This window comes from Manis javanica, chromosome 4 (genome assembly GCF_040802235.1).
Source record: "Manis javanica isolate MJ-LG chromosome 4, MJ_LKY, whole genome shotgun sequence".
Taxonomy (NCBI): Eukaryota; Metazoa; Chordata; class Mammalia; order Pholidota; family Manidae; genus Manis; species Manis javanica.
Genome location: NC_133159.1, coordinates 151160609 through 151185446, shown reverse-complemented (window position 1 = coordinate 151185446; position 24838 = coordinate 151160609). Strand labels below are relative to the sequence as shown.

The following is a 24838-nucleotide window of genomic DNA, read 5'->3' as shown; positions in this document are numbered from 1 at the left end:
GTCTGGGCTACCTTTGCTCCTAGAAACCCAGCACAGGCCTCAGCATGATATAATACCTGGTTTCTCCTAGACTTATTACATTTAAAAAGTGTTACAGGTGCAGAAAAATTCCAATCTGGCGAAAGGTTGTTAGAGAAAGGACCAAAAATAGAGGCAAGATCAGGTTTCCCCATAGATTCAAGTGGAAAATTTACCCCCGCTGACTGGCACATTCCTGCCTGATGTCATTCCTACCCACCCCCACTCTTGTTTCACCTTCTCCTATTTTTTCTTTCTCCTCCTTCTCATAGAGGTCTTACACTAGAGAGGAAATGGGGAATAAAACTATTAGAGCTGATATCCAGTCACTCCCAGACTTAAGATTTAATTATGTCAGGAGTTGGCCCCACCAACTCAACATGAAAGTAGAGGCAGGTCAGGGTGGGAGGAGCCAAGATGGCGGTGTGAGTAGTTCAGCAGAAATCTCCTCCCAAAAACATATATATTTTTGAAAATACAACACATACAACTATTCCTAAAAGAGAGACCAGTGGATACAATACAACAGCCAGGCTACATCTACATCTGCGAGAACTCAGCACCTCACAAAGGAAGTAACATACAAGAGCTAAGGGATGAAGTCTGGAAGGAGATTACAGAAACGAAACAATCTCTGGAAGGACTTATGAGCAGACTGGATGAGGTGCAAGAGGCCGTTAATGGAATAGAAATCAGAGAACAGGAACACAGAGAAGCTGAGGCAGAGAGAGATAAAAGGATATCCCCAAGAACAAAAGAATATTAAGAAAACTGTGTGACCAATCCAAATGGAACAATATTTGCATTATAGGGGTACCAGAAGAAGAAGAAGAGAGAGAAAAGGGGATAGAAAGTGTCTTTGTAGAAATAATTGCTGAAAACTTCCCCAAAGTTTCCTGAGGGAGGAAATAGTCTCTCAGACCATGGAGGCCCACAGAAATCCCAACACAAGGGACCCAAGGAGGACAAAACCAAGACATATAATAATTAAAATGGCAAAGATCAAAGACAAGGACAGAGTATTAAAGGCAGCCAGAGAGAGAAAAAAGGTCACCTACAAAGGAAAACCCATTAGGCTATCATCAGACTTCTCAACAGAAACCCTACAGGACAGAAGAGAATGGCATGATATATTTAATGTAATGAAACAGAAGAGCCTTGAACCAAGAATACTGTATCCAGCACGATTATATTTTAAATATGAAGGAGGGATTAAACAATTCCCAGACAAACAAAAGTCGAGAGAATTTGCCTCCCACAAACCACCTCTACAGGGTATTTTAGAGGGACTGCTCTAGATGGAAGCACTCCTAAGGCTAAATAGATGTCACCAGAGAAAAAAAAATCACAGCAAAGAAAGCACACCAACCAAATACTAACTAAAGGCAAAAAATAAAATCAACTACTCACAAAACCAGTCAAAGGAAACACAAAAGAACACAGAATAAAACACTTAACATATAAAGAACGGAGGAGGAGGAATAAGAAGGGAGAGAAATAAAGAATCATCAGACTGTGCTTATAATAGCTTAATAAGTGAGTTAAGTGAGACAGTGAGATAGTAAAAAAGCTAACCTTGAACCATTGGTAACCACAAATCTAAAGCCTCAATGGCAATAAGTACATATCTTTCAATAATCACCCTAAATGTAAATGGACTGAATGCACTAATCAAAAGACACAGAGTAACAGAATGGATAAAAAAGCAAGACCCATCTATACGCTGTTTACAAGAGACTCACCTCAAACCCAAAGACATACATAGACTAAAAGTCAAGAGATGGAAAAAGATATTTCATGCAAACAATAGGGAGAAAAAAGCAGGTGTAGCAGTACTTGTATCAAACAAAATAGACTTCAAAACAAAGAAAGTAACAAGAGATAAAGAAGGATATTACATAATGATAAAGGGGTCAGTCAGCCCAACAAGAGGATATAATCATTATAAATATATATACATCCAGTACAGGAGCACCAACATATGTGAAACAAATACTAACAGAATTAAAGGAGGAAATAGAATGCAATGCATTCGTTCTAGGAGACTTCAACACACCACTCACTCCAAAGGACAGATCCACCAGACAGAAAATAAGTAAGGACACAGAGGCACTGAACAACACACTAGAAGAGATGGACCTAATAGACATCTACAGGACTCTACACCCAAAAGCAGCAGGATACACATTCTTCTCAAGTGCACATGGAACAGTCTCCAGAATAGGCCACATACTAAGCCACAAAGAGAGCCTCAGTAAATTCAAAAAGATTGAAATTCTACCAAACAACTTCTCAGACCACTAAGGCATAAAACTAGAAACACATTGCACAAAGAAAACAAAAAGGCTCACAAACACATGGAAGCTTAACAACATGCTCCTAAATAATCAATTGATCAATGAACAAATTAAAATAGAGATCAAGCACTACATGGAGACAAATGACACTGACAGCATAAAGCGCCAACTTCTGTGGGACGCAGCAAAGGCAGTTCTAAGAGGAAACTTTATAGTAATCCAGGCCTAGTTAAAGAAGGAAGAACATTCCCAAATGAATAGTCAAACTAACAATTCTTAAAACTGGAAAAAGAAGAACAAATGAGGCCCAAAGTCATCAGAAGGAAGGACATAATAAAGATCAGAGAAGAAATAAATAAAATTGAGAACAATAAAATAATAGAAAAAAATTAATGAAACCAAGAGCTGGTTCTTTGAAAAGGTTAAAAAAATAGATAAGCCCCTACCCAGACTTATAAAGAAAAAAAGAGAATCTACACATATCAACAGAATCAGAAATGAGAAAGGAAAAATCACGATGGACCCCAAAGAAATACAAAAAATTATTAATTAAAGAATACTATGAGGACGGAGCCAAGATGATGGCGTGAGTAGAGCAGCAGAAATCTCCTCCCAAAACCACATATATCTATGAAAAAATAACAAAGACAACTCTTCCTAAAATAGAGACACAGGACAACATCCAGACCACATCCACACCTGTGAGAACGCAGCGCCTCACAACAGGGGTAAGATAAAAACCCCAGCCCAGCAGGTCCCGAGCACCCCTCCCCCCAGCTCACAGTGGGAAGAGAGGGAGAGATCTCAGTGGTAGGGAGAAGGAGCCCAGGACTGCTGAACACCCAGCCCCAGTCATCCAGACCAGAGCGCAGACACAGTTCATGCACGGGGTCCTGGATACTAGGGAAACAGGGCAGGAGGACTGGTGAACGGGTGCCTGAGGCCAACGACAGAGAACAAAGAAATGGGAGCGGCCATTTTTTTTTCCTCTTTGTTTTTTTTGGTTTTTTTTTTGGCGAGTGCTTTTTGGAAGTCTTAAAGGGACAAGGACCCCAATACTAGGGAAACAGGGCAGCAAGACCGGAGAGCAGGTGCCTGAGACCGGCGCCTGAGGACAAAGAAAATCATGCTTTTTCTTTTTTCTTTTTTTTTTTAATTATTTAATTTTTGTTTGTTTTTTTGTTGTTGCTGTTGTTGTTTTGGTTTGGAGAGTGCTTTTTGGAAGTCTTAAAGGGGCAGGGCAGGACACTTAGTCCAGAGGCAGGGAACCTGGGGATCTCTGGGCACTCTAACCCCCTGGGCAGCAGGGAGCACAGAGGCCCCTTATGGAGACAAATAGCCTCCCGGCCACTCCCCCTCCAATGGGGCTCCACCATTTTGGAGGAGCAGCCCGAGCCAGGCCACGTCCACAGCAACAGCGGAGATAAACTCCATAGCAGCTGGGCAGGAAGCAGAAGCCCTGTCTGCGCACAGCTGCCCAGCACAAGCCACTAGAGGTCGCTATTCTCCCAGGAGAGGAAGGCCACAAACCAACAAGAAGGAAAGCTCTTCCAGCCGTCACTCGTACCAGCTCTGCAAACTATCTCTATCACCATGAAAAGGCAAAACTACAGGCAGACAAAGATCACAGAGTCAACACCTGAGAAGGAGAAAGACCTAACCAGTCTTCCTGAAAAAGAATTCAAAATAAAAATTATGAACATGCTGACGGAGATGCACAGAAAAATGCAAGAGCAATGGGATGAAGTCCATAGGGAGATCACAGATGTCAGGAAGGAGATCACAGAAGTGAAACAAACCCTGGAAGGATTTATAAGCAGAATGGATAAGATGCAAGAGGCCATTGAAGGAATAGAAACCAGAGAACAGGAAGATATAGAAGCTGACATAGAGAGAGATAAAAGGATCTCCAGGAACGAAACAATACTAAGAGAACTATGTGATCAATCCAAAAGGAATAATATCCATATTATAAGGGTGCCAGAAGAAGAAGAGAAAGGAAAAGGGATAGAAAGTCTCTTTGAAGAAATAATTGCTGAAAACTTCCCCAAACTGGGGGAGGAAATAATCGAACAGACCACGGAAATACACAGAACCCCCAACAGAAAGGATCCAAGGAGGACAACACCAAGACACATAATAATTAAAATGGCAAGGATCAAGGACAAGGAAAGAGTTTTAAAGGCAGCTAGAGAGAAAAAGGTCACCTATAAAGGAAAACCCATCAGGCTAACATCAGACTTCTCGACAGAAACCCTACAGGCCAGAAGAGAATGGCATGATGTATTTAATGCAATGAAACAGAAGGGCCTTGAACCAAGGATACTGTATCCAGCACGACTATCATTTAAATATGATGGTGGGATTAAACAATTTCCAGACAAGCAAAAGATGAGGGAATTTGCTTCCCACAAACCACCTCTACAGGGCATCTTACAGGGACTGCTCTAGATGGGAGCACTCCTAAAAAGAGCACAGAACAAAACACCCAACATATGAAGAATGGAGGAGGAGGAATAAGAAGGGAGAGAAGAAAAGAATCTCCAGACAGTGTATATAACAGCTCAATAAGCGAGCTAAGTTAGGCAGGAAGATACTAAAGAGGCTAACCTTGAACCTTTGGTAACCACGAATTTAAAGCCTGCAATGGCAATAAGTACATATCTCTCAATAGTCACCCTAAATGTAAATGGACTGAATGCACCAATCAAAAGACACAGAGTAATAGAATGGATAAAAAAGCAAGACCCATCTATATACTGCTTACAAGAAACTCACCTCAAACCCAAAGACATGCACAGACTAAAAGTCAAGGGATGGAAAAACATATTTCAGGCAAACAACAGTGAGAAGAAAGCAGGGATTGCAGTACTAATATCAGACAAAATAGACTTCAAAACAAAGAAAGTAACAAGAGATAAAGAAGGACACTACATAATGACAAAGGGCTCCATCCAACAAGAGGATATAACCATTCTAAATATATATGCACCCAACACAGGAGAACCAGCATATGTGAAACAAATACTAACAGAACTAAAGAGGGAAATAGACTGCAATGCATTCATTTTAGGATACTACAACACACCACTCACCCTAAAGGATAGATCCACTGGGCAGAAAATAAGGACACAGAGGCATTGAACAACACACTAGAACAGATGGACCTAATAGACATCTATAGAACTCTACATCCAAAAGCAACAGGATACACATTCTTCTCAAGTGCACATGGAACATTCTCCAGAATAGACCTCATACTAGCCTACAAAAAGAGCCTCAGTAAATTCCAAAATATTGAAATTCTACCAACCAATTTTTCAGACCACAAAGGTATAAAACTGATATCAGAATACAGCAAAGTTGCAGGATACAAAATCAACACACAGAAATCTGTAGCTTTCCTATACACTAACAATGAACCAATAGAAAGAGAAATCAGGAAAATTATTCCATTCACAATTGCATCAAAAAGAATAAAATACCTAGGAATAAACCTAACCAAGGAAGTGAAAGACCTATACCCTGAAAACTATAAGACACTCTTAAGAGAAATTAAAGGGGACACTAACAAATGGAAACTCATTCCATGCTCTTGGCTAGGAAGAATTAATATTGTCAAAATGGCCATCCTGCCTAAAGCAATCTACAGATTCAATGCAATGCCTATCAAAATACCAACAACATTCTTCAACGAACTGGAGCAAATAGTTTTAAAATTCATATGGAACCATAGAAGACCCCAAATAGCCAAAGCAATCCTGACAAGGAAGAATAAAGCAGGGGGCATCTCACTTCCCAACTTCAAGCTCTACTACAAAGCCACAGTAATCAAGACAATTTGGTACTGGCACAAGAACAGAGCCACAGACCAGTGGAACAGAATAGAGTATAGATATTAACCCAAACATATATGATCAATTAATATGTGGTAAAGGAGCCAGGGACATACAATGGGGAAATGACAGCCTCTTCAACAGCTCGTGTTGGCAAAACTGGACAGCTACATGTAAGAGAATGAAACTGGATCACTGTCTAACCCCATACACAAAAGTAAACTTGAAATGGATCAAAGACCTGAATGTAAGTCATGAAACCATAAAACTCTTAGAAAAAACATAGGCAAAAATCTCTTGGACATAAACATGAGCAACTTCTTCATGAACATATTTCTCCAGGCAAGGGAAACAAAAGCAAAAATGAACAAGTGGGACTATTTCAAGCTGAAAAGCTTCTGTACAGCAAAGGACACCACCAATAGAACAAAAAGACATCCTACAGTAATGGAGAATATATCCATAAATGACAGATCTGATAAAGGGTTGACATCCAAAATATATAAAGAGCTCACACACTTCAACAAACAAAAAGCAAATAATCCAATTAAAAAATGGGCAGAGGAGCTGAATAGACTGTTCTGCAAAGAAGAAATTAAGATGGCCAAAAGACACATGAAAAGATGCTTCACATCACTAGTCATCAGAGAAATGCAAATTAAAACCACAATGATATATCACCTCACACCAGTAAGGATCGCCACCATCCAAAAGACAAACAACAATACATGTTGGTTGTGGAGAAACGGGAACCCTCCTACACTGCTGGTGGGAATGTAAACGAGTTCAATCATTGTGGAAAGCAGTATGGAGGTTCCTCAAAAAACTCAAAATAGAAATACCATTTGACCCCAGAATTCCACTCCTAGGAATTTACCCTAAGAATTCAGCAGCCCAGTTTGAAAAAGACATATGCACCCCTATGTTTATCACAGCATTATTTACAACAGCCAAGAAATGGAAGCAACCTAAGTGTCCATCAGTAGATGAATGGATAAAGAAGATGTGGTACATATACACAATGGAATATTATTCAGCTATAAGAAGAAAACAAATCCTACCATTTGCAACAACATGGATGGAGTTAGAGGGTATTATGCTCAGTGAAATAAGCCAGGCAGAGAAAGACAATTACCAAATGATTTCACTCATATGTGGAGTGTAAGAACAAAGAAAAAATGAAGGAACAAAACAACAGCAAAAACACAGAACCCAAGAATGGACTAACAGTTACCAAAGAGAAAGGGGCTGGAGAGGATGGGTGGGAAGGGAGGGATAAGCAGGGGGAAAAAGAAAGGGGGCATTACGAATAGCATGTATAATGTGGGTGGACGGGCACGGGGAGGGCTGTGCAACACAGAGAAGACAAGTAGTGATTCTACAGCATCTCACTACACTGATAGACAGTGACTATAATGGGGTTTGTGGGGGCGACTTGGTGATGTGGGGAGCCTAGTAAACATAAGGTTCCTCATGTAATTGTAGATTAATTATACCAAAATGAAAAAAATTAAAAAAATAAAGAAAGTAGAGGCAGGTCTTGGTGGTTGCCCAAAGCAGACTGGGTAATTCCCACAATTCCAGGCCATAAACTCTCTTTTTTCAGAGTTCATAGAGTGATGACCACCAGGCCTTCTGATTGGAAGCCTGGGCAACTTTTGTTGTTGTTGTTGTATTACATCTAATTCTAAGACACCACTTAGGAATCATGCTGACTGTGTATGATTCCTGACTCGACTTTTTCTAGTCATGTGTTGAAGGCAAGTTACTTAATTTCTCACCTCTCATATTTCCTCCTCTGAAAAAAAAAAACACTTATTTCATGGGGTTCCAGTGAAGATTAAATAGGATAATATGTAAAACATTAGAAGTAAACACTCAATAAATGTTAGTGATTTTTTTTTTTAGATAATTATTTTTTATTGAAGGGTAGTTGACATACAGTATTACATTAGTTTCAGGTGTACAACACAGTGATTGAACATTTATATACATGATAATTCTAGGTACCTGCTATCATCATACCAAGTTGTCACAATATTTTGGCTATATTCCTTATGCTATACATTAAATCCCAGTTACTTACTTATTTTACAATTGGAAGTGTGTACTTTATTTTATTTATTTATTTACTTATTTATTTATTTATTTGAATTATTTTATTTATTTTTATTTATTATTATTATTATTTTTTTGAGGGCATCTCTCCTTTTTTTTTTTTGATCAAATAGTTGTTAACAACAATAAAATTCTGTATAGGGGACTCAATGCTCAATGTATAATCATTAATCCACCCCAAGCCTAATTTTCGTCAGTCTCCAATCTTCTGAAGCATAACAAACAATTTCTTACATGGAGAACAAATTCTTACATAGAGAATAAGTTACATGGTGAATAGTACAAGGGCATTCATCACAGAAACTTTCGGTTTTGATCATGCATTATGAACTATAAACAGTCAGTTCAAATATGAATATTCATTTGATTTTTAAACTTGATTTATATGTGGATACCACATTTCTCTCTTTATTATTATTATTTTTAATAAACTGCTGAAGTGGAGGTAGATGCAAGATAAAGGTTAGTTTAGTGTTGTCAGAGAGCAAATGTAGATGATCAGGTGTGTGCCTGTAGACTATGCGTTAATCCAAGCTAGACAAGGGCAATAAAACATCCACGGATGCAGCAGATTTCTCTCAGAACGGGGGGGGGGGGAGGTTCTAAGCCTCACCTCTGTTGATCCCCAATTCCTCACCTGGTGGCCCCCCTGTGATTGTGCCTGTCTTAGGTTGTTCCTCCCTTGAGGAATCTTACCCGTCTCTGGCTAACCAGTCATCTTCTGGGGCCATACAGGGAAATGTAAAGTTGGTAAGTGAGAGAGAAGCCTTTTTGTTTGAAAAGGTTAGTTTTTTACTTCTTTGCATATTTATGCCCTGTGGCTTCTATGCCCACCATTTGTCTTGAGGTATCTTTACCACTTGGAAGAATTGTGATACACAGTAAATTCGATATGAGGCACAAATTCTATTTATGGGTTGTAATTAGGAAGGAAGAAGAAAAGCTATAGAAGTAGCAGGCGGAAGAAAACATGGGAAGATTGATTATTTCTTTGACATATCTTCTTGTAGAGTAACTTCAGCATGTATAGGTTTTAAACTACTAATTAAATTGCACACACACATTAACATAATAGGAATACAGTTACATAATCAAAGCATACTTATAATTACCAGCCATCTCCAGTGAAACCAAGAAAACCAGTTAGGCACCTTAGGCATTTGTGAAAACTTATCTATGATATGGTGGATATTATCCAACTGAACTTGAATAGTCTGAGAGAAATCACACAAATTAAAACAACCCATTCCTGTGGACTGTTCACATCCCATATGTTCTTTTAACAGTAAATAGTCTGTAGTTGTAAGATTTTGGAGCACTTCTCCTAATTCTTGGTTGAGTTCCAACAGTGCAGATCCAGTCAAATTTGTTGTTTTACTGTATGCACAGGCCAGCTTAGATATCTCCTTCTTCATTCCCATGGCAAGTCCGGGAACCGGTGGGATGAGTGCATCTACACTTGTAGCAGTGAGTGGATCTTTGTTGGGGTTTTTTAATGATCATCTTCTGGCATGAGTCTTCCAGAGAGTGCTGATGTTGGGAGTTATTTTTCATATCGTATCTTAGTTCATTTTCGGGATAGCCAAATTAGGCTTTGATCCTCTGTATAAGCACAAACAAACCCTTTGCCTACACTTTTATATGCCCTTTATAACATTGTGTAGAACCCATTGGAGGTCACCACAAAGGAACTGTTTTTTTGTTGTTGTTGTTATCATTAATTTACACTTACATGATGAATATTATGTTTACTAGGCTCTCCCCTTTACCAGGTTCCCCCTATAAACCCCTTTACAGTCACTGTCCATCAGTACAGCAAAGTGTTGTAGAGTCACTACTTGTCTTCTCTGTGTTGTACAGCCCACCCCTTTCACCCACCCCCCATGCATGCTAATCTTAATAGCCCCCTTCTTCCTCCCCCCCTTACCCCTCCCTATCCACCCATCCTCCCCAGTCCCTTTCCCTTTGGTACCTGTTAGTCCATTCTTGAGTTCTGTGATTCTGCTGCTGTTTTGTTCCTTCAGTTTTTCCTTTGTTCTTATACTCCACAGATGATTGAAATCATTTGGTATTTCTCTTTCTCCGCTTGGCTTATTTTGCTGAGCATAATACCCTCCAGCTCCATCCATGTTGCTGCAAATGGTAGGATTTGCCCTCTTCTTATGGCTGAGTAGTATTCCATTGTGTATATGTACCACATCTTCTTTATCCATTCATCTATTGATGGACATTTAGGTTGCTTCCAATTCTTGGCTATTGTAAATAGTGCAGCGATAAACATAGGGGTGCATCTGTCTTTCTCAAACTTGATTGCTACATTCTTAGGGTAAATTCCTAGGAGTGGAATGCCTGGGTCAAATGGTATGTCTGTTTTGAGCATTTTGATGTACCTCCATACTGCTTTCCACAATGGTTGAACTAATTTACATTCCCACCAGCAGTGTAGGAGGGTTCCCCTTTCTCCACAGCCTCACCAACATTTGTTGTTGTTTGTCTTTTGGATGGCAGCCATCCTTACTGGTGTGAGGTGATACCTCATTGTGGTTTTAATTTGCATTTCTCTGATAATTAGCGATGCGGAGCATCTTTTCATGTGTCTGTTGGCCGTCTCTATTTTTTTTTAGAGAACTGTCTGTTCAGTTCCTCTGCCCTCTTTTTAATTGGATTATTTGTTTTTTGTTTGTTGAGGCATGTGAGCTCTTTATATATTCTAGACGTCAAGCCTTTATCAGATCTGTCATTTTCAAATATATTCTCCCATACTGTAGGGTTCCTTTTTGTTCTATTGATGGTGTCTTTTGCTGTACAGAAGCTTTTCAGCTTAATATAGTCCCACTTGCTCATTTTTGCTGTTGTTTTCGTTGCCCGGGGAGATATGTTCAAGAAGAGGTCACTCATGTTTATGTCTAAGAGGTTTTTGCCTATGTTTTTCTCCAAGAGTTTAATGGTTTCATGACTTACATTCAGGTCTTTGATCCATTTTGAGTTTACTTTTGTATATGGGGTTAGGCAATGGTCCAGTTTCATTCTCCTACATGTAGCTGTCCAGTTTTGCCAGCACCATCTGTTGAAGAGACTGTCATTTTAGCATTGTATATCCATGGCTCTTTTATCAAATATTAATTGACCATATATGTCTGGGTTAATGTCTGCATTCTCTAGTCTGTTCCATTGGTCTGTGGCTCTGTTCTTGTGCCAGTACCAAATTGTCTTGATTACTATGGCTTTATAGTAGAGCTTAAAGTTGGGGAGTGAGATCCCCCCTACTTTATTCTTCTTTCTCAGGATTGCTTTGGCTATTTGGGGTCTTTGGTGTTTCCATATGAATTTTTGAATTATTTGTTCCAGTTCATTGAAGAATGTTGCTGGTAGTTTCATAGGGATTGCATGAAATCTGTATATTGCTTTGGGTAGGATGGCCATTTTGATGTTATTAATTCTTCCTAGCCATGAGCATGGGATGAGTTTTCATCTGTTAGTGTCCCCTTTAATTTCTCTTAAGAGTGACTTGTAATTTTCAGAGTGTAAGTCTTTCACTTCTTTGGTTAGGTTTATTCCTAGGTATTTTTTTTTTATGCAATTGTGAATGGAATTGTTTTCCTGATTTCTCTTTCTATTGGTTCATTGTTAGTGTATAGGAAAGCCACAGATTTCTGTGTGTTGATTTTGTATCCTGCAACTTTGCTGTATTCCGATATCAGTTCTAGTAATTTTGGGGTGGAGTCTTTAGGGTTTTTTATGTATAGTATCATGTCATCTGCAAATAGTGACAGTTTAACTTCTTCTTTACCAATCTGGATTCCTTGTATTTCTTTGTTTTGTCTAATTGCTGTGGCTAGGACCTCCAGTACTATGTTAAATAACAGTGGGGAGAGTGGACATCCCTGTCTAGTTCCCAATCTCAGAGGAAAAGCTTTCAGCTTCTCGCTGTTCACTATAATGTTGGCTGTGGGTTTATCATAGATGGCCTTTATTATGTTGAGGTACTTACCCTCTATTCCCATTTTGCTGAGAGTTTTTATCATGAATGGATGTTGAATTTTGTCAAATGCTTTTTCAGTATCTATGGAGATGATCATGTGATTTTTGTCTTTCTTTTTGTTGATGTGGTGGATAATGTTGATGGACTTTCGAATGTTGTACCATCCTTGCATCCCTGGGATGAATCCCACTTGGTCATGGTGTACGATCCTTTTGATGTATTTTTGAATTCGGTTTGCTAATATTTTGTTGAGTATTTTTGCATCTACGTTCATCAGGGATATTGATTTGTAGTTTTCTTTTTTGGTGGGGTCTTTGCCTGGTTTTGGTATTAGGGCAATGTTAGCTTCATAGAATGAGTTTGGGAGTATCCCCTCCTCTTCTATTTTAGGAAAACTTTAAGGATAATGGGTATTATGTCTTCTCTGTATGTCTGATAAAAGTCTGAGGTGAATCCATCTGGCCCGGGGGTTTTGTTCTGTGGTAGTTTTTTGATTACCGCTTCAATTTCATTGCTGGTAATAGGTCTGTTTAGATTTTCTGTTTCTTTCTGGGTCAGTCTTGGAAGGTTGTATTTTTCTAGGAAGTTGTCCATTTCTCCTAGGTTTCCAAGCTTGTTAGCATATAGGTTTTCATAGTACTCACTAATAATTCTTTGTATTTCTGTGGGGTCCGTCGTGATTTTTCCTTTCTTGTTTCTGATACTGTTGATTTGTATTGACTCTCTTTTCCTCTTAATAAGTCTGGCTAGAGGCTTATCTCTTCTGTTTATTTTCTTGAAGAACCAGCTCTTGGTTTCATTGATTTTTGCTATTGTTTTATTCTTCTCAATTTTATTTATTTCTTGTCTGATCTTTATTATGTCCCTCCCTCTGCTGACCTTAGGCCTCATTTGTTCTTCTTTTTCCAATTTCGATAATTGTGACATTTGACCATTTATTTGGGATTGTTCTTCCTTTTTTAAATATGCCTGGATTGCTATATACTTTCCTCTTAAGACTGCTTTTGCTGTGTCCCACGGTAGTTGGGGCTTAGTGTTGTTGTTGTCGTTTGTTTCCATATATTGCTGGATGTCCATTTTGTTTGGTCATTGATCCATTGATTATTTAGGAGCATGTTGTTAAGCCTCCGTGTGTTTTTTGAGCCTTTTTGCTTTCTTTGTACTATTTATTTCTAGTTTTATGCCTTCGTATTCTGAAAAGTTGGTTGGTAGGATTTCCATCTTTTTGAATTTACTGAGGCTCTTTTTGTAGCCTAGTATGAGGTCTATTCTGGAGAATGTTCCATGTGCACTTGAGAAGAATGTGTATCCTGTTGCTTTTGGATGTAGAGTTCTATAGATGTCTATTAGGTCCATCTGTTCTAGTGTGTTGTTCAATGCCTCTGTGTCCTTACTTATTTTCTGCCCGGTGGATCTATCCTTTGGGGTGAGTGGTGTGTTGAAGTATCCTAAAATGAATGCATTGCAGTCTATTTCCCTCTTTAGTTCTGTTAGTATTTGCTTCACATATGCTGGTTCTCCTGTGTTGGGTGCATATATATTTAGAATGGTTATATCCTCTTGTTGGATGGAGCCCTTTGTCATTATGTAGTGTCCTTCTTTATCTCTTGTTACTTTCTTTGTTTTGAAGTCTATTTTGTCTGATATTAGTACTGCAATCCCTGCTTTCTTCTCACTGTTGTTTGCCTGAAATATGTTTTTCCATCCCTTGACTTTTAGTCTGTGCATGTCTTTGGGTTTGAGGTGAGTTTCTTGTAAGCAGTATATAGATGGGTCTTGCTTTTTTATCCATTCTATTACTCTGTGTCTTTTGATTGGTGCATTCAGTCCATTTACATTTAGGGTGACTATTGAGAGATATGTACTTATTGCCATTGCAGGCTTTAAATTCGTGGTTACCAAAGGTTCAAGGTTAGCCTCTTTAGTATCTTCCTGCCTAACTTAGCTCGCTTATTGAGCTGTTATATACACTGTCTGGAGATTCTTTTCTTCTCTCCCTTCTTATTCCTCCTCCTCCATTCTTCATATGTTGGGTGTTTTGTTCTGTGCTCTTTTTAGGAGTGCTCCCATCTAGAGCAGTCCCTGTAAGATGCCCTGTAGAGGTGGTTTGTGGGAAGCAAATTCCCTCATCTTTTGCTTGTCTGGAAATTGTTTAATCCCACCATCATATTTAAATGATAGTCGTGCTGGATACAGTATCCTTGGTTCAAGGCCCTTCTGTTTCATTGCATTAAATACATCATGCCATTCTCTTCTGGCCTGTAGGGTTTCTGTCGAGAAGTCTGATGTTAGCCTGATGGGTTTTCCTTTATAGGTGACCTTTTTCTCTCTAGCTGCCTTTAAAACTCTTTCCTTGTCCTTGATCCTTGCCATTTTAATTATTATGTGTCTTGGTGTTGTCCTCCTTGGATCCTTTCTGTTGGGGGTTCTGTGTATTTCCGTGGTCTGTTCGATTATTTCCTCCCCCAGTTTGGGGAAGTTTTCAGCAATTATTTCTTCAAAGAGACTTTCTATCCCTTTTCCTTTCTCTTCTTCTTCTGGCACCCTTATAATATGGATATTATTCCTTTTGGATTGATCACATAGTTCTCTTAGTATTGTTTCGTTCCTGGAGATCCTTTTATCTCTCTCTATGTCAGCTTCTATATCTTCCTGTTCTCTGGTTTCTATTCCTTCAATGGCCTCTTGCATCTTATCCATTCTGCTTATAAATCCTTCCAGGGTTTGTTTCACTTCTGTGATCTCCTTCCTGACATCTGTGATCTCCCTATGGACTTCATCCCATTGCTCTTGCATTTTTCTGTGCATCTCCGTCAGCATGTTCATGATTTTTATTTTGAATTCTTTTTCAGGAAGACTGGTTAGGTCTTTCTCCTTCTCAGGTGTTGACTCTGTGATTTTTGTCTGCCTGTAGTTTTGCCTTTTCATGGTGATAGAGATAGTTTGCAGAGCTGGTACGAGTGACGGCTGGAAGAGCTTTCCTTCTTGTTGGTTTGTGGCCTTCCTCTCCTGGGAGAATAGCGACCTCTAGTGGCTTGTGCTGGGCAGCTGTGCGCAGACAGGGCTTCTGCTTCCTGCCCAGCTGCTATGGAGTTTATCTCCGCTGTTGCTGTGGACGTGGCCTGGCTCGGGCTGCTCCTCCAAAATGGTGGAGCCCCATTGGAGGGGGAGTGGCCGGGAGGCTATTTGTCTCCATAAGGGGCCTCTGTGCTCCCTGCTGCCCAGGGGGTTAGAGTGCCCAGAGATCCCCAGGTTCCCTGCCTCTGGACTAAGTGTCCTGCCCTGCCCCTTTAAGACTTCCAAAAAGCACTCTCCAAACCAAAGCAACAACAGCAACAACAAAAGAAAAAAAAATTAAATAAATAATTTTTTTTTAAAACGCGTGATTTTCTGATTTTCCTTGTCCTCAGGCGCCGGTCTCAGGCACCCGCTCACTGGTCTTGCTGCCCTGTTTCCCTAGTATTGGGGTCCCTGTCCCTTTAAGGCTTCCAAAAATCACTCGCCAAAAAAAAAAAAAAAAAGCCGCTCCCGTTTCTTTGTTCTCTGGCTTCGGCCTAAGGCCGACTGGTACTGCCACCCTGTTTCCCTAGTATCCAGGACCCCGCGCATGAACTGTGTCTGCACTCTGGTCTGGAATACTGGGGCTGGGTGCTCAGCAGTCCTGGGCTCTCTAGCCCTCCTTGCTGACTCCTCTCCACCCTCCTGGAGCCAGGGGGAGGGGCGCTCAGGTCCCGCCAGGCCGGGTCTTGTATCTTACCCCCTTTGTGAGGGCTGGGTTCTCGCAGGTGTGGATATGGTCTGGATGTTGTCCTGTGTCCTCTGGTCTCTATTTTAGGAAGAGTTGTCTTTGTTATATTTTCATAGATGAATGTGGTTTTAGGAGGAGATTTCTGCTGCTCTACTCACGCCGCCATCTTCTCTGCACCACCAATGTTAGTGATTTTTATTATTTCTCTACTCTGAAAAATTCAAGCAATACTAGGCTGGTCCCAGGGCATACCCCCTCCATCTCCTCCTGATCCCCACTCTCCTAGGAAATCTGTTACTGGCTCAGTCATCCCTTAGGGCATTTCACCACTTCTACCTTTCCATAAGAACTAAGGAAAACTTTTACAAAAACTCTATGATGCACAATGGGATTCTCAAAATAGATAAAAAATTTAATAAAATCTGGGCCCATAACTAATCTAGTAACCCTTAGGTCCCCGGGGAAACTGCGGGGTCTAGCCCTCTCAAATTCCTGACCCTCTCAAGTTCCAATCTTTGTAACAGGCCTCTTTCATAACTGGGAGAAAGAAAGAAATCCTTCCCACACTTGCACGGGAAGGAAAAGAGAGTTATTATGGACAAGTTAGAGTCCCTCTAAGCAAACTAACTGACGATGAGAGTACTTCCAAAAGGGAGGCCACTTTCAGGTGCTCACTTACTCCAACAATGATCTTCTGGAGTTACTTCAATCACTGGAAGCCTCACAAGTGAAGTTACCTCCAAAAATTAATCTCTCACATTTATTCTGTATTTTCAAATTTATAACATTTTGTCACATCTGTGGTATCATTTGATCTTCACAAAAACCGAGTGAGGTTAAGTGGGTAATTTTTTGTGTCTAGTTCACAGATGAAGACACAGATTTCAGAGAAATAAGTCACCAGGGTCATTCAACCAAAAAGCAGCACAGGAGGAACTAGGACCCGAGGACTCTGACTCCTGGCCTTGGGCGCCCTTCCCATTCTACCATGCTCCTTTACACACACACACATCTTTTTATTCTGGATTCTTTTTTAAAATATCCTAGAGAAGCCTTATACCCCTCCCATCCCTGCTTTCTTTCTTTTCTTCTCCTTAGACATTCCTTGTCACCTCCAGGAACCCAGTTGTCTTCTTCTTATACCCACAATGCCCAGGACCTGCTATCTCTTCTGTCCTTTTCTGCCTTTTTTCTAGCACATTCCTGCTCTTTCTACCCCCAAGCAGCCTCTAACATGGATATCAAAAAACTATAAGAATCAGGAAGATAAATGAAAATGAGCCAATAGGACTGGACATGAGAAACAGTTGAACTGTTCACCAATGTTCATAGCAGAATTATTCATAGTAGCCAAAAGTGGAAACAACCTACATCCAACAACTAATGGATGGATAAACAAAAATACTATATCTATATAATAGAATATTATTAAGCCAAAAAATAAATGAAGCACTTATCCATTCTGCAATGTGGATGAGCCTTGAAAATATTACGGTAAGGTAAGAAAAGACAGACACAAAATGCCACATATTGTCTGATTCCACTTGTATGAAATATTCAGAATATTCCATAGATACACAAAATAGATTAGTGGTTCCAGAGCCACGAGGAAGGATTGGGGAATGCTAGCTAACAAATACAATGCTTCTTTGTGGAGCAATGAAAGTGGTCTAGAATTAGTAGTGATAGTTGCACAAGCTTGGGAATATAGTAAAAACCACTGATATCACATTATAAAAGAGTGAATTTTATGGTATGTGAATTATATCTCAATTTTAAAAAAAGAAAAAGTGGAATTAATTGAGATTGCAGTGATCTGGAGAGCCTTCGTCTCCTCTAAAGAACAGCCCTATTCAATAGCCTCAGCTAAATTGCACTGGAACGTAGTGGTCCTAATGTTGAAATGTTATCACTTCAGTTTTGGATAAAACCTCTTTTTTTAAAAGTTAGAAAATAATTCAGAAAATTAAAATTCCTTGCAGTCCATACAATCTTGGGTCCACAAAAACCACTGGCCACCATTTCATGACCTCTACTGTGTCTGGACAATTCAGTTACCATCCTCGATCCAACAAAATAAAAGCCCTGTAGTTATGGAAACATCTATCATTCTCTGACAAACTCTTAGGGTAACTGATCAATGAAGAGTGGTTGGATACAGCCTTCCTAGTAACTGCACCAACATGCATATTCAGATAGTCTCCACTATCTCTGGGCTTCTCACTTCATATTTAATAAACATTTTTCCAGCATCAACTAGGTGCTAGGAACTCTTCTAGGGGCTATAGGAAAAACAAATAAGTCAAGGTCCTTGCTCTTAAGCAGTTCAGTCAAGGGAGGGAAACACACTTGTAAACAAATCAAGATAATACAAGGGAGAATTAAACTAGAGCCTGATAGCAGTACAAATCACATACTACAGGAGCGTAGACAAAGCAGCTATTATTTCTCCCTGGAACTATCAGGGAAGGTGTTGTAGAAGAGGTGACAACTGACTGGGCCATGAAAGGTGGAGATAAAAGGAGGAGGGGGAGGGAGGGAGGAAGAAAAGGAAAAATGGAGGGAGGGAGAGAGGGAAGGAAGAATGGGAGAAAGGAAGGGAGGAAGAGAGGAAGGAAAGAAGGAGTTAAATAGAGAAAATTAAATTAAATAGAGAACATGATGAAGAAATGAGGTAGAAGCTAGAAACGTAGATCTCACCATCCTTTGGGTCTACAATGGAACTCACACAACTTTTATCACACTGAGTTAGAAAATTTTGCTTATATATGCCTCCCTCACAACTGAAATACAAGTTCCATGAGGGGAAGGATAATGCCTTAGTCATCTTGATGTCATTAATATTTTTGCACAATGATACATAGAAGGTGTTCAGTAAAAGTTGGTAGAATGAGTGAATTCATAAACCAACAAAGAATCAAAGAACAGAGGTTAGGGCATGTTTGGGGAAGGAAAAAAAGCAATCCATTTTGGCAGGGAATAAAAGACACAAAAGGACTGTAGTGGAAGTGGAGACAAGAAATGTGGGTTAAAGGTCAAACAGGCAATATATAAACCCCCAGGTATTTGATTTGGTTTAGGAGGCCTTTCTAGTGCACCTTAAATTATTTCAATGGGACAGCTTCTTTCTCTTCCCCATGCATTTCTGAATTTCCAAAAACATTCTAATGAAGGATAAATGACTGTTTAAAGGCAGGAAAACACATAGTAGATGCTTAGTTATAGTCTTTAAAAAAACTGAATGAAAGAGTGAATTACTCCATCTCAGAATGGTGTTGGTTTTTACATAACCACAGTATGTTCCTAACTCACATTCTATTTGTGGTCAATTCTGACCCCCACATGTTTTTCACTCATACTCATACCCATCCTGTATTTGTACTCTTGGGTTTAAGTCTTCACAAGAACACTTTCTTATTAAGGTTCAGCCCTTATTATGATAGGCTTATTTTTCCAATGCATAGGGTCATTCAGAGATTTATTACTATTTACCAGAAAATCTAGACCACACCAAATTTGGGGCCCACAAATTTGATACCCACATTCTTCATTTCTCTATCTGGAATGTCAATAAATAGGCCTAATAGACTGCCCTCAGGACCAGTCTCTATTAGGCCATCACTCAATATGTCTACTATTCCCACACTATTTCTATCATCTACATATCTTCAACCTAGCTATTCTGCTTATTATAGTCATGTGGTCAAGATTCTACTGTTCCCAGATTACATAGTAAAACAGTTTACTTCCTTGTCTATGGATCCTATTCTTTTGCTGTTAGAAATTAAAGTTGTCTGTATGATTTGCCCTTCACAAAACCATGCTGAATCCTATTTAGTGCCTCGGGATTTCCTGGGTGACTACAAATTGATTGCTTGATGGTCTTTCTCATTTTCCTCAAAGATCAGTAAGTTGGCAGTCTTTAATTACTAGGGTCATCCTGTGTTTCTCACCTTCCTGTTTCAAACACAGGCATGTTTGCCCTTTTCTAGTCTTTAGGCCCTTTTCAGTTTTCCATCCCTTCTCAAAAGTAATGACCGGTGGATCTGCAACAACATCTCCTTGAACAGCAAGTACCCCTAGGGTACATATCATCAAATTCTGCTGATCTGAATACTTCCATTTTTCTTTCTCTCATTAACCATTTCTCCCTCTTTGATTACCTATTCATTTCTGAAAATCTCACCTTGATTGAACTTCCTCCAGTCAACAACTTACCTGTGATCTGTTCTGAAAAGACAAGATAGAAAACACCAAAAAGTTCAACCTATCAATCTCCTGATATTAATGAGAATTCCTTCCTTCTTGATCATGCAATCACACTTTTTCCAGTCTACTTCTTTTTTGCCAAATACCTTAAAAGTTATTTAGACTTTGCTTTTCTGTACATACTAATTATGTCTTCCTCCCAGCTGTGATCATTCTTATTTTGTCCCTCTTCTGCTATTCTGTGTTTTGTTTTAGGGACCTGGCCTCATTTCCACATGTTGTGTATCTGTTATATCCAGAAATAGTACTGGTTAACAATGACACAGAGCAATAAAATCATAGTCTTACCATTAATTTCATAGCCTAGTTCAAAAAAGAAACATAAAAGAAGAAAAATATAAGTATTCCTTCCTCTCTAGGCCTACATTACCTCTATTATAAAACTGATTATCAGTATGCTATGATCATTTGTTTATTACTCATCTTTCTCAACCTCCTCAAAAGTAGGGGTCATACCCTGTTCACCTGAAACCCCAGGTTTTCCCATAGGACATGGAACACTCTGCTTGATAAAGGATGAGACAGAGGAGACAATATACAATGGTATATGTTAAATGTTTCAGATGGTTAATTCTAGAGGAGAAAATGTTCCTTCAGAGTATAAAAGTCAAGAAAGTCCTCATACCTCTTGCTTCCATAGAGTATTCTGTACAAGTTTAAATTTTTGTTTTTCTATTCCTTTTCCCTGTCCATACATTTAGTGGTATGGTTGATTCCCTCTTTCTTACCTCCTTTAAAACCAGGCTAAACTCAGGCCTCTAGGAATCCTTCCCTTTTAATCAGGTATCTGCCTCATCCTAACTCTGCGTTTCACTCTCATACACTGACCAAATGTTTAAGAAGGTCTTACCTACTGATATATTCCCAATTATTCATCATCTGAGTTTTTACAGTTGTATAGGGGAGCAAAAGTTCCAACCTAAATAGTTCTAGATAGCTGACCACATATAAAACAAAACTCCACTCAAATATCCCTCTGTGCTTAACCAGGCTGGCAGTTCCTACTGCACCAACAACTTCATTCACTCTGCTATCTGTGGAATATTGTCATGTGACAATGAAAAGCAAATTCAATACTATCTCTTGCAAGATAAATTTTAAAATATTTTCAAAGAGAAAATTTTGTGAAGCTGATGAAGATGATGTAGAGACATCATCAACTGACATGCAAAGCTATTGAAAATTGAGAATGTAGCAGTGGTAGGACAATTAACAACTGAGAACATCAAGTGAAGAAGGATTCTATAAGAGAGTGATTTGAATATCAAAATATTTATAAATGCCAGAGGAAGGAAAATGAAGCCTTCAGATACTCCTGCAAAAATTATCCTGTTCATGGTCACCTACGGAAGTCAAATATGAGGAAGAGCATTTCAGCTATTGTACAATTTGGTCTAGAAAATTAAGCCAAAAAAAGAATCAATACTCAATTATCCCTTAATTCTCAGAATTAGTGAATAATTATAACTAGAGCTTAATAATGTAAGATAAATAAATCTATTGCTATTATTCTTTGTTTCATTTTTCAAGGTAAAGAATCAACCACACTTTTTTTCCTACTTACAATAAAATTTTGATCCTATTTTTAAATAGTGACATTTAAAAGAGACTCTTTCTGATACCAATTCTCCTGAAATAATGAGGCTTCCTATACTGCTTTGTCAGCTTTTATGCTTGCAAATTTCTATTTTCCCCCAGCTAACCAATAAGCCCTCCAAGGACAGAAATTATGAATTCTATTTTTCTTTTGTACCTACCTCAACCACTACCAGCCCATTACCAATCACAGCCTATACACCTACGCTGGCACAGGAATCTGAGGAAAATAAGCACGCAGAATATAGTAATGACTGATTGCCTGTCTTGGAAGATAATTCTCCTGAAGGTAAGACTGGCTGCACCACCAGCACACATTCAGCATTCATGGTGGTTGTATCCAAGTTTTCTCACCTAACTAGCTACAGCTCCTTTAAATCATGGCATGGTGTGTCTAAGAAAGGAAAAGATTTTGAGATTGCCTTTCATATTTTTTGCTTAGTTTGTTTTTTTCACCCTACAGGATATTCTCTCCTATCACAAAAGGAGTCATCAGCGTCTCTCTCCTGGATTATATCTGGGTTACCTGAAGCTGTGTAGTTCTGTGGACCAGATCAAAGTACTTGTTACCCAAAAGTTGCCCAATATTCTCTGTCATGTAAAGATCCGTGAAAATAGTAACATTTCCAAGTAAGTTGTGAGGAATTTGGATTTTCCTTGTGATGAAACAGTGGCTCAAGGGTGGGTGGGTTTCAAGTGTCAGAAGGAAACTGAAGCATTACTTCCTGGTGTAGTTTCTATGGTGAGATATCCTCAGAGGCCAGCACACTGGGCAAGAGGCAGAGCTGCGAGCTTATGGCACTGGTTGGCGGAAAGAGTGAACCCAATTAAAGGGCCCTATCCTTTCACTTTTCTCTCTGTATTATTTATGGTGCAACCACTGATGCTCAACTGGGTGATGAATAGATGCCCTTTCCTTTCATCATTGCTGTGTCTCATATCTTTTCTTCAGAACCTAATAAGTCATCTTTTCAAAAATATCATCTGTAGAAATGGGTTCTGGTAGAGCAATTGATTTCCATATATTCTTAAAGGAACCCCCTACCCTCATACCTCCCACCCTTAACTCTCTGGCTTGAGGGCTTTGTATGTTTCCTACATTCTTTACAGTTCTCTAAGGAAGAAAATAAGTAACTAGGCCTGAGATTCTCCAAAGCTCTGTGGTTTTGTATTCTGGTGAATCACCCCGTTAGTTTGGGAAAGTTGCCCAGTCTTGGTAATCTGGTTTAGCTTTACAACTAGACCTCTAGCAGGCCTCTGAAAGCCTATGGTAATGAACTGAATTGTGCTCAACATGAAAAAAAATAAGGAAAGGAAAGAATAGATAAGGAGGAACTCTCCAGAGTTTATCAGGCTTGACTACAAATTAGATCCCCAGATTTCAGTTAATCTATAGATTTGCTTAACCAAGGAGATTCTAATTTGGTCATTTAAATAAATTTGGCCTCCAAAGTGGCAAAAATTTATTAACTATAGTATTTCACAATGTTTATTAAATATTACTTGATGAAAATGAAGTAGATAATGATGATGATGATAAAGTTGGTGGACTGTTCAAAGAACTCACTAGCTGCCGTAGTGTCTTCTTTAATTTATCAACTACACCTAGACTTTAAGTCTGCCATCTGGTGGTCACTTCTACAATCAACATAAATTATCTCCTTAAATGGCTCATTTGTGGGTTGACACAGCAGTGGTTACTTTCAACCATTTTCTAGATTTGTGTCTTAAGGTTTAGACTCTCTCTTAGTGGTTATTCCAACTAATTTCCCCTTGACAAGGATCCAAGTTTCATTTTTACAGAAAACTCTAGTAGCCAGTTCCATCTCCCTCAGCCTTACAGACTAAACTTGTAAGTTAGTAGCAGATGTTTCATGGTATTCCTACTGGTAACTTACTTTCTAATTTGACTACAGATGCTATTTTAACAAAGTGCTCCATTAGGTTCTGTGTATACTCGTGCTTATCAGAACCCCCTCACTTACTTCAGTATCAGTGATGAGAGAAAATAAATAGTTCCCAAGCAGGTTCTCAAAGATCACAATTAATTTGTAAAGCCAGCAGTATGCCCAGATTGAAGTAGGACTGAATTTTGATTTTATTTTATTTTTTTTTTGTTTTACTGGGACAAAGGGTAGATTTTCCAGAGTCTTTTCCAGTGTGAGAATTGAAATGAAACAGATATCTTAAAAACAGAAATTTTTCTAAGAGAGTTCTCTGGTGAAAAGCTCATGTCACAATCAATTTCATTTTCTGACCCAGGGATTTGAGCCCAGGGTGGTATAACCCATGCAGAGAACCCCCCAGGGGGTTTTGACAAGTGTGAGAACATACATTAGCACCTCCTATCTTTCTATCCCTGAAGAGGAGGGCTTTCCTTTCTTCCCTAACCTTCTCCTGAGAGCATACTGCTGCTCCCTGCAGAGTTAGAAGAAAAAACAGGGCCAACGGAGTGTGTTTAGAGACCTGGGCTGAAATACCTATGGAAACAATGTTGCCCAAGAGGCATTTACCTTGATCTTTTCAAGCTCCTTTTGAAGAGCAGCCTCTGGGGGACAAACCAGATGTGCTTTCCTCTCACCGTCATTCTTTTCCCTTCCCTTCTGCATGACATTTGGAAAAGTTCATTAGGAAGGATTATAGAGCATGCAGAATAAAGACACAGATGACTGGTTTGAAAGGAGGATGGAAGCAGCGATGTGTGTCCCCTGGTTCCTTTTATTGGAATTGTCTGGTGTTCCTGTTTGTGATTCTCCTCAAGCTTTTAGAAGGGGAAAGAAACCAAAATAGTCCCCACGACTCCAACAGACCAGGGTTGAAATGTGCCATGTGGTTTGTTGCCTGAGCTGGACAGTCCTGTGGCTACCCAACTGCTGAATTACCCAGCAGATGCCCCTGTGGTAAAATGTAAGGTCTTAGAACTTATAGGGGATCTTCAGGGAAAGAAAAATGAAGACAGTCTGGAAATTATTAC

At 39.3% G+C, this 24838-nt stretch overlaps 1 protein-coding gene and 1 long non-coding RNA gene across 4 annotated transcripts in view; one reads left to right on the top strand and one right to left on the bottom strand.

Annotated features, from left to right (window-relative positions):
* The window catches only part of ANKFN1 (ankyrin repeat and fibronectin type III domain containing 1), a 376020-nt gene that overhangs the window by 312255 nt on the left and 38927 nt on the right, over window positions 1-24838 (top strand). The window contains exon 15 of the mRNA XM_036999166.2: window positions 22328-22494. Coding sequence (XP_036855061.1) covers window positions 22328-22494 — 167 coding nt within the window. The remainder of the gene's footprint in view (window positions 1-22327; window positions 22495-24838) is intronic.
* Window positions 1-24838, bottom strand: part of LOC140849112 (uncharacterized) — a 50666-nt gene that overhangs the window by 8956 nt on the left and 16872 nt on the right. The gene's annotated exons all lie outside the window — the stretch shown is intronic.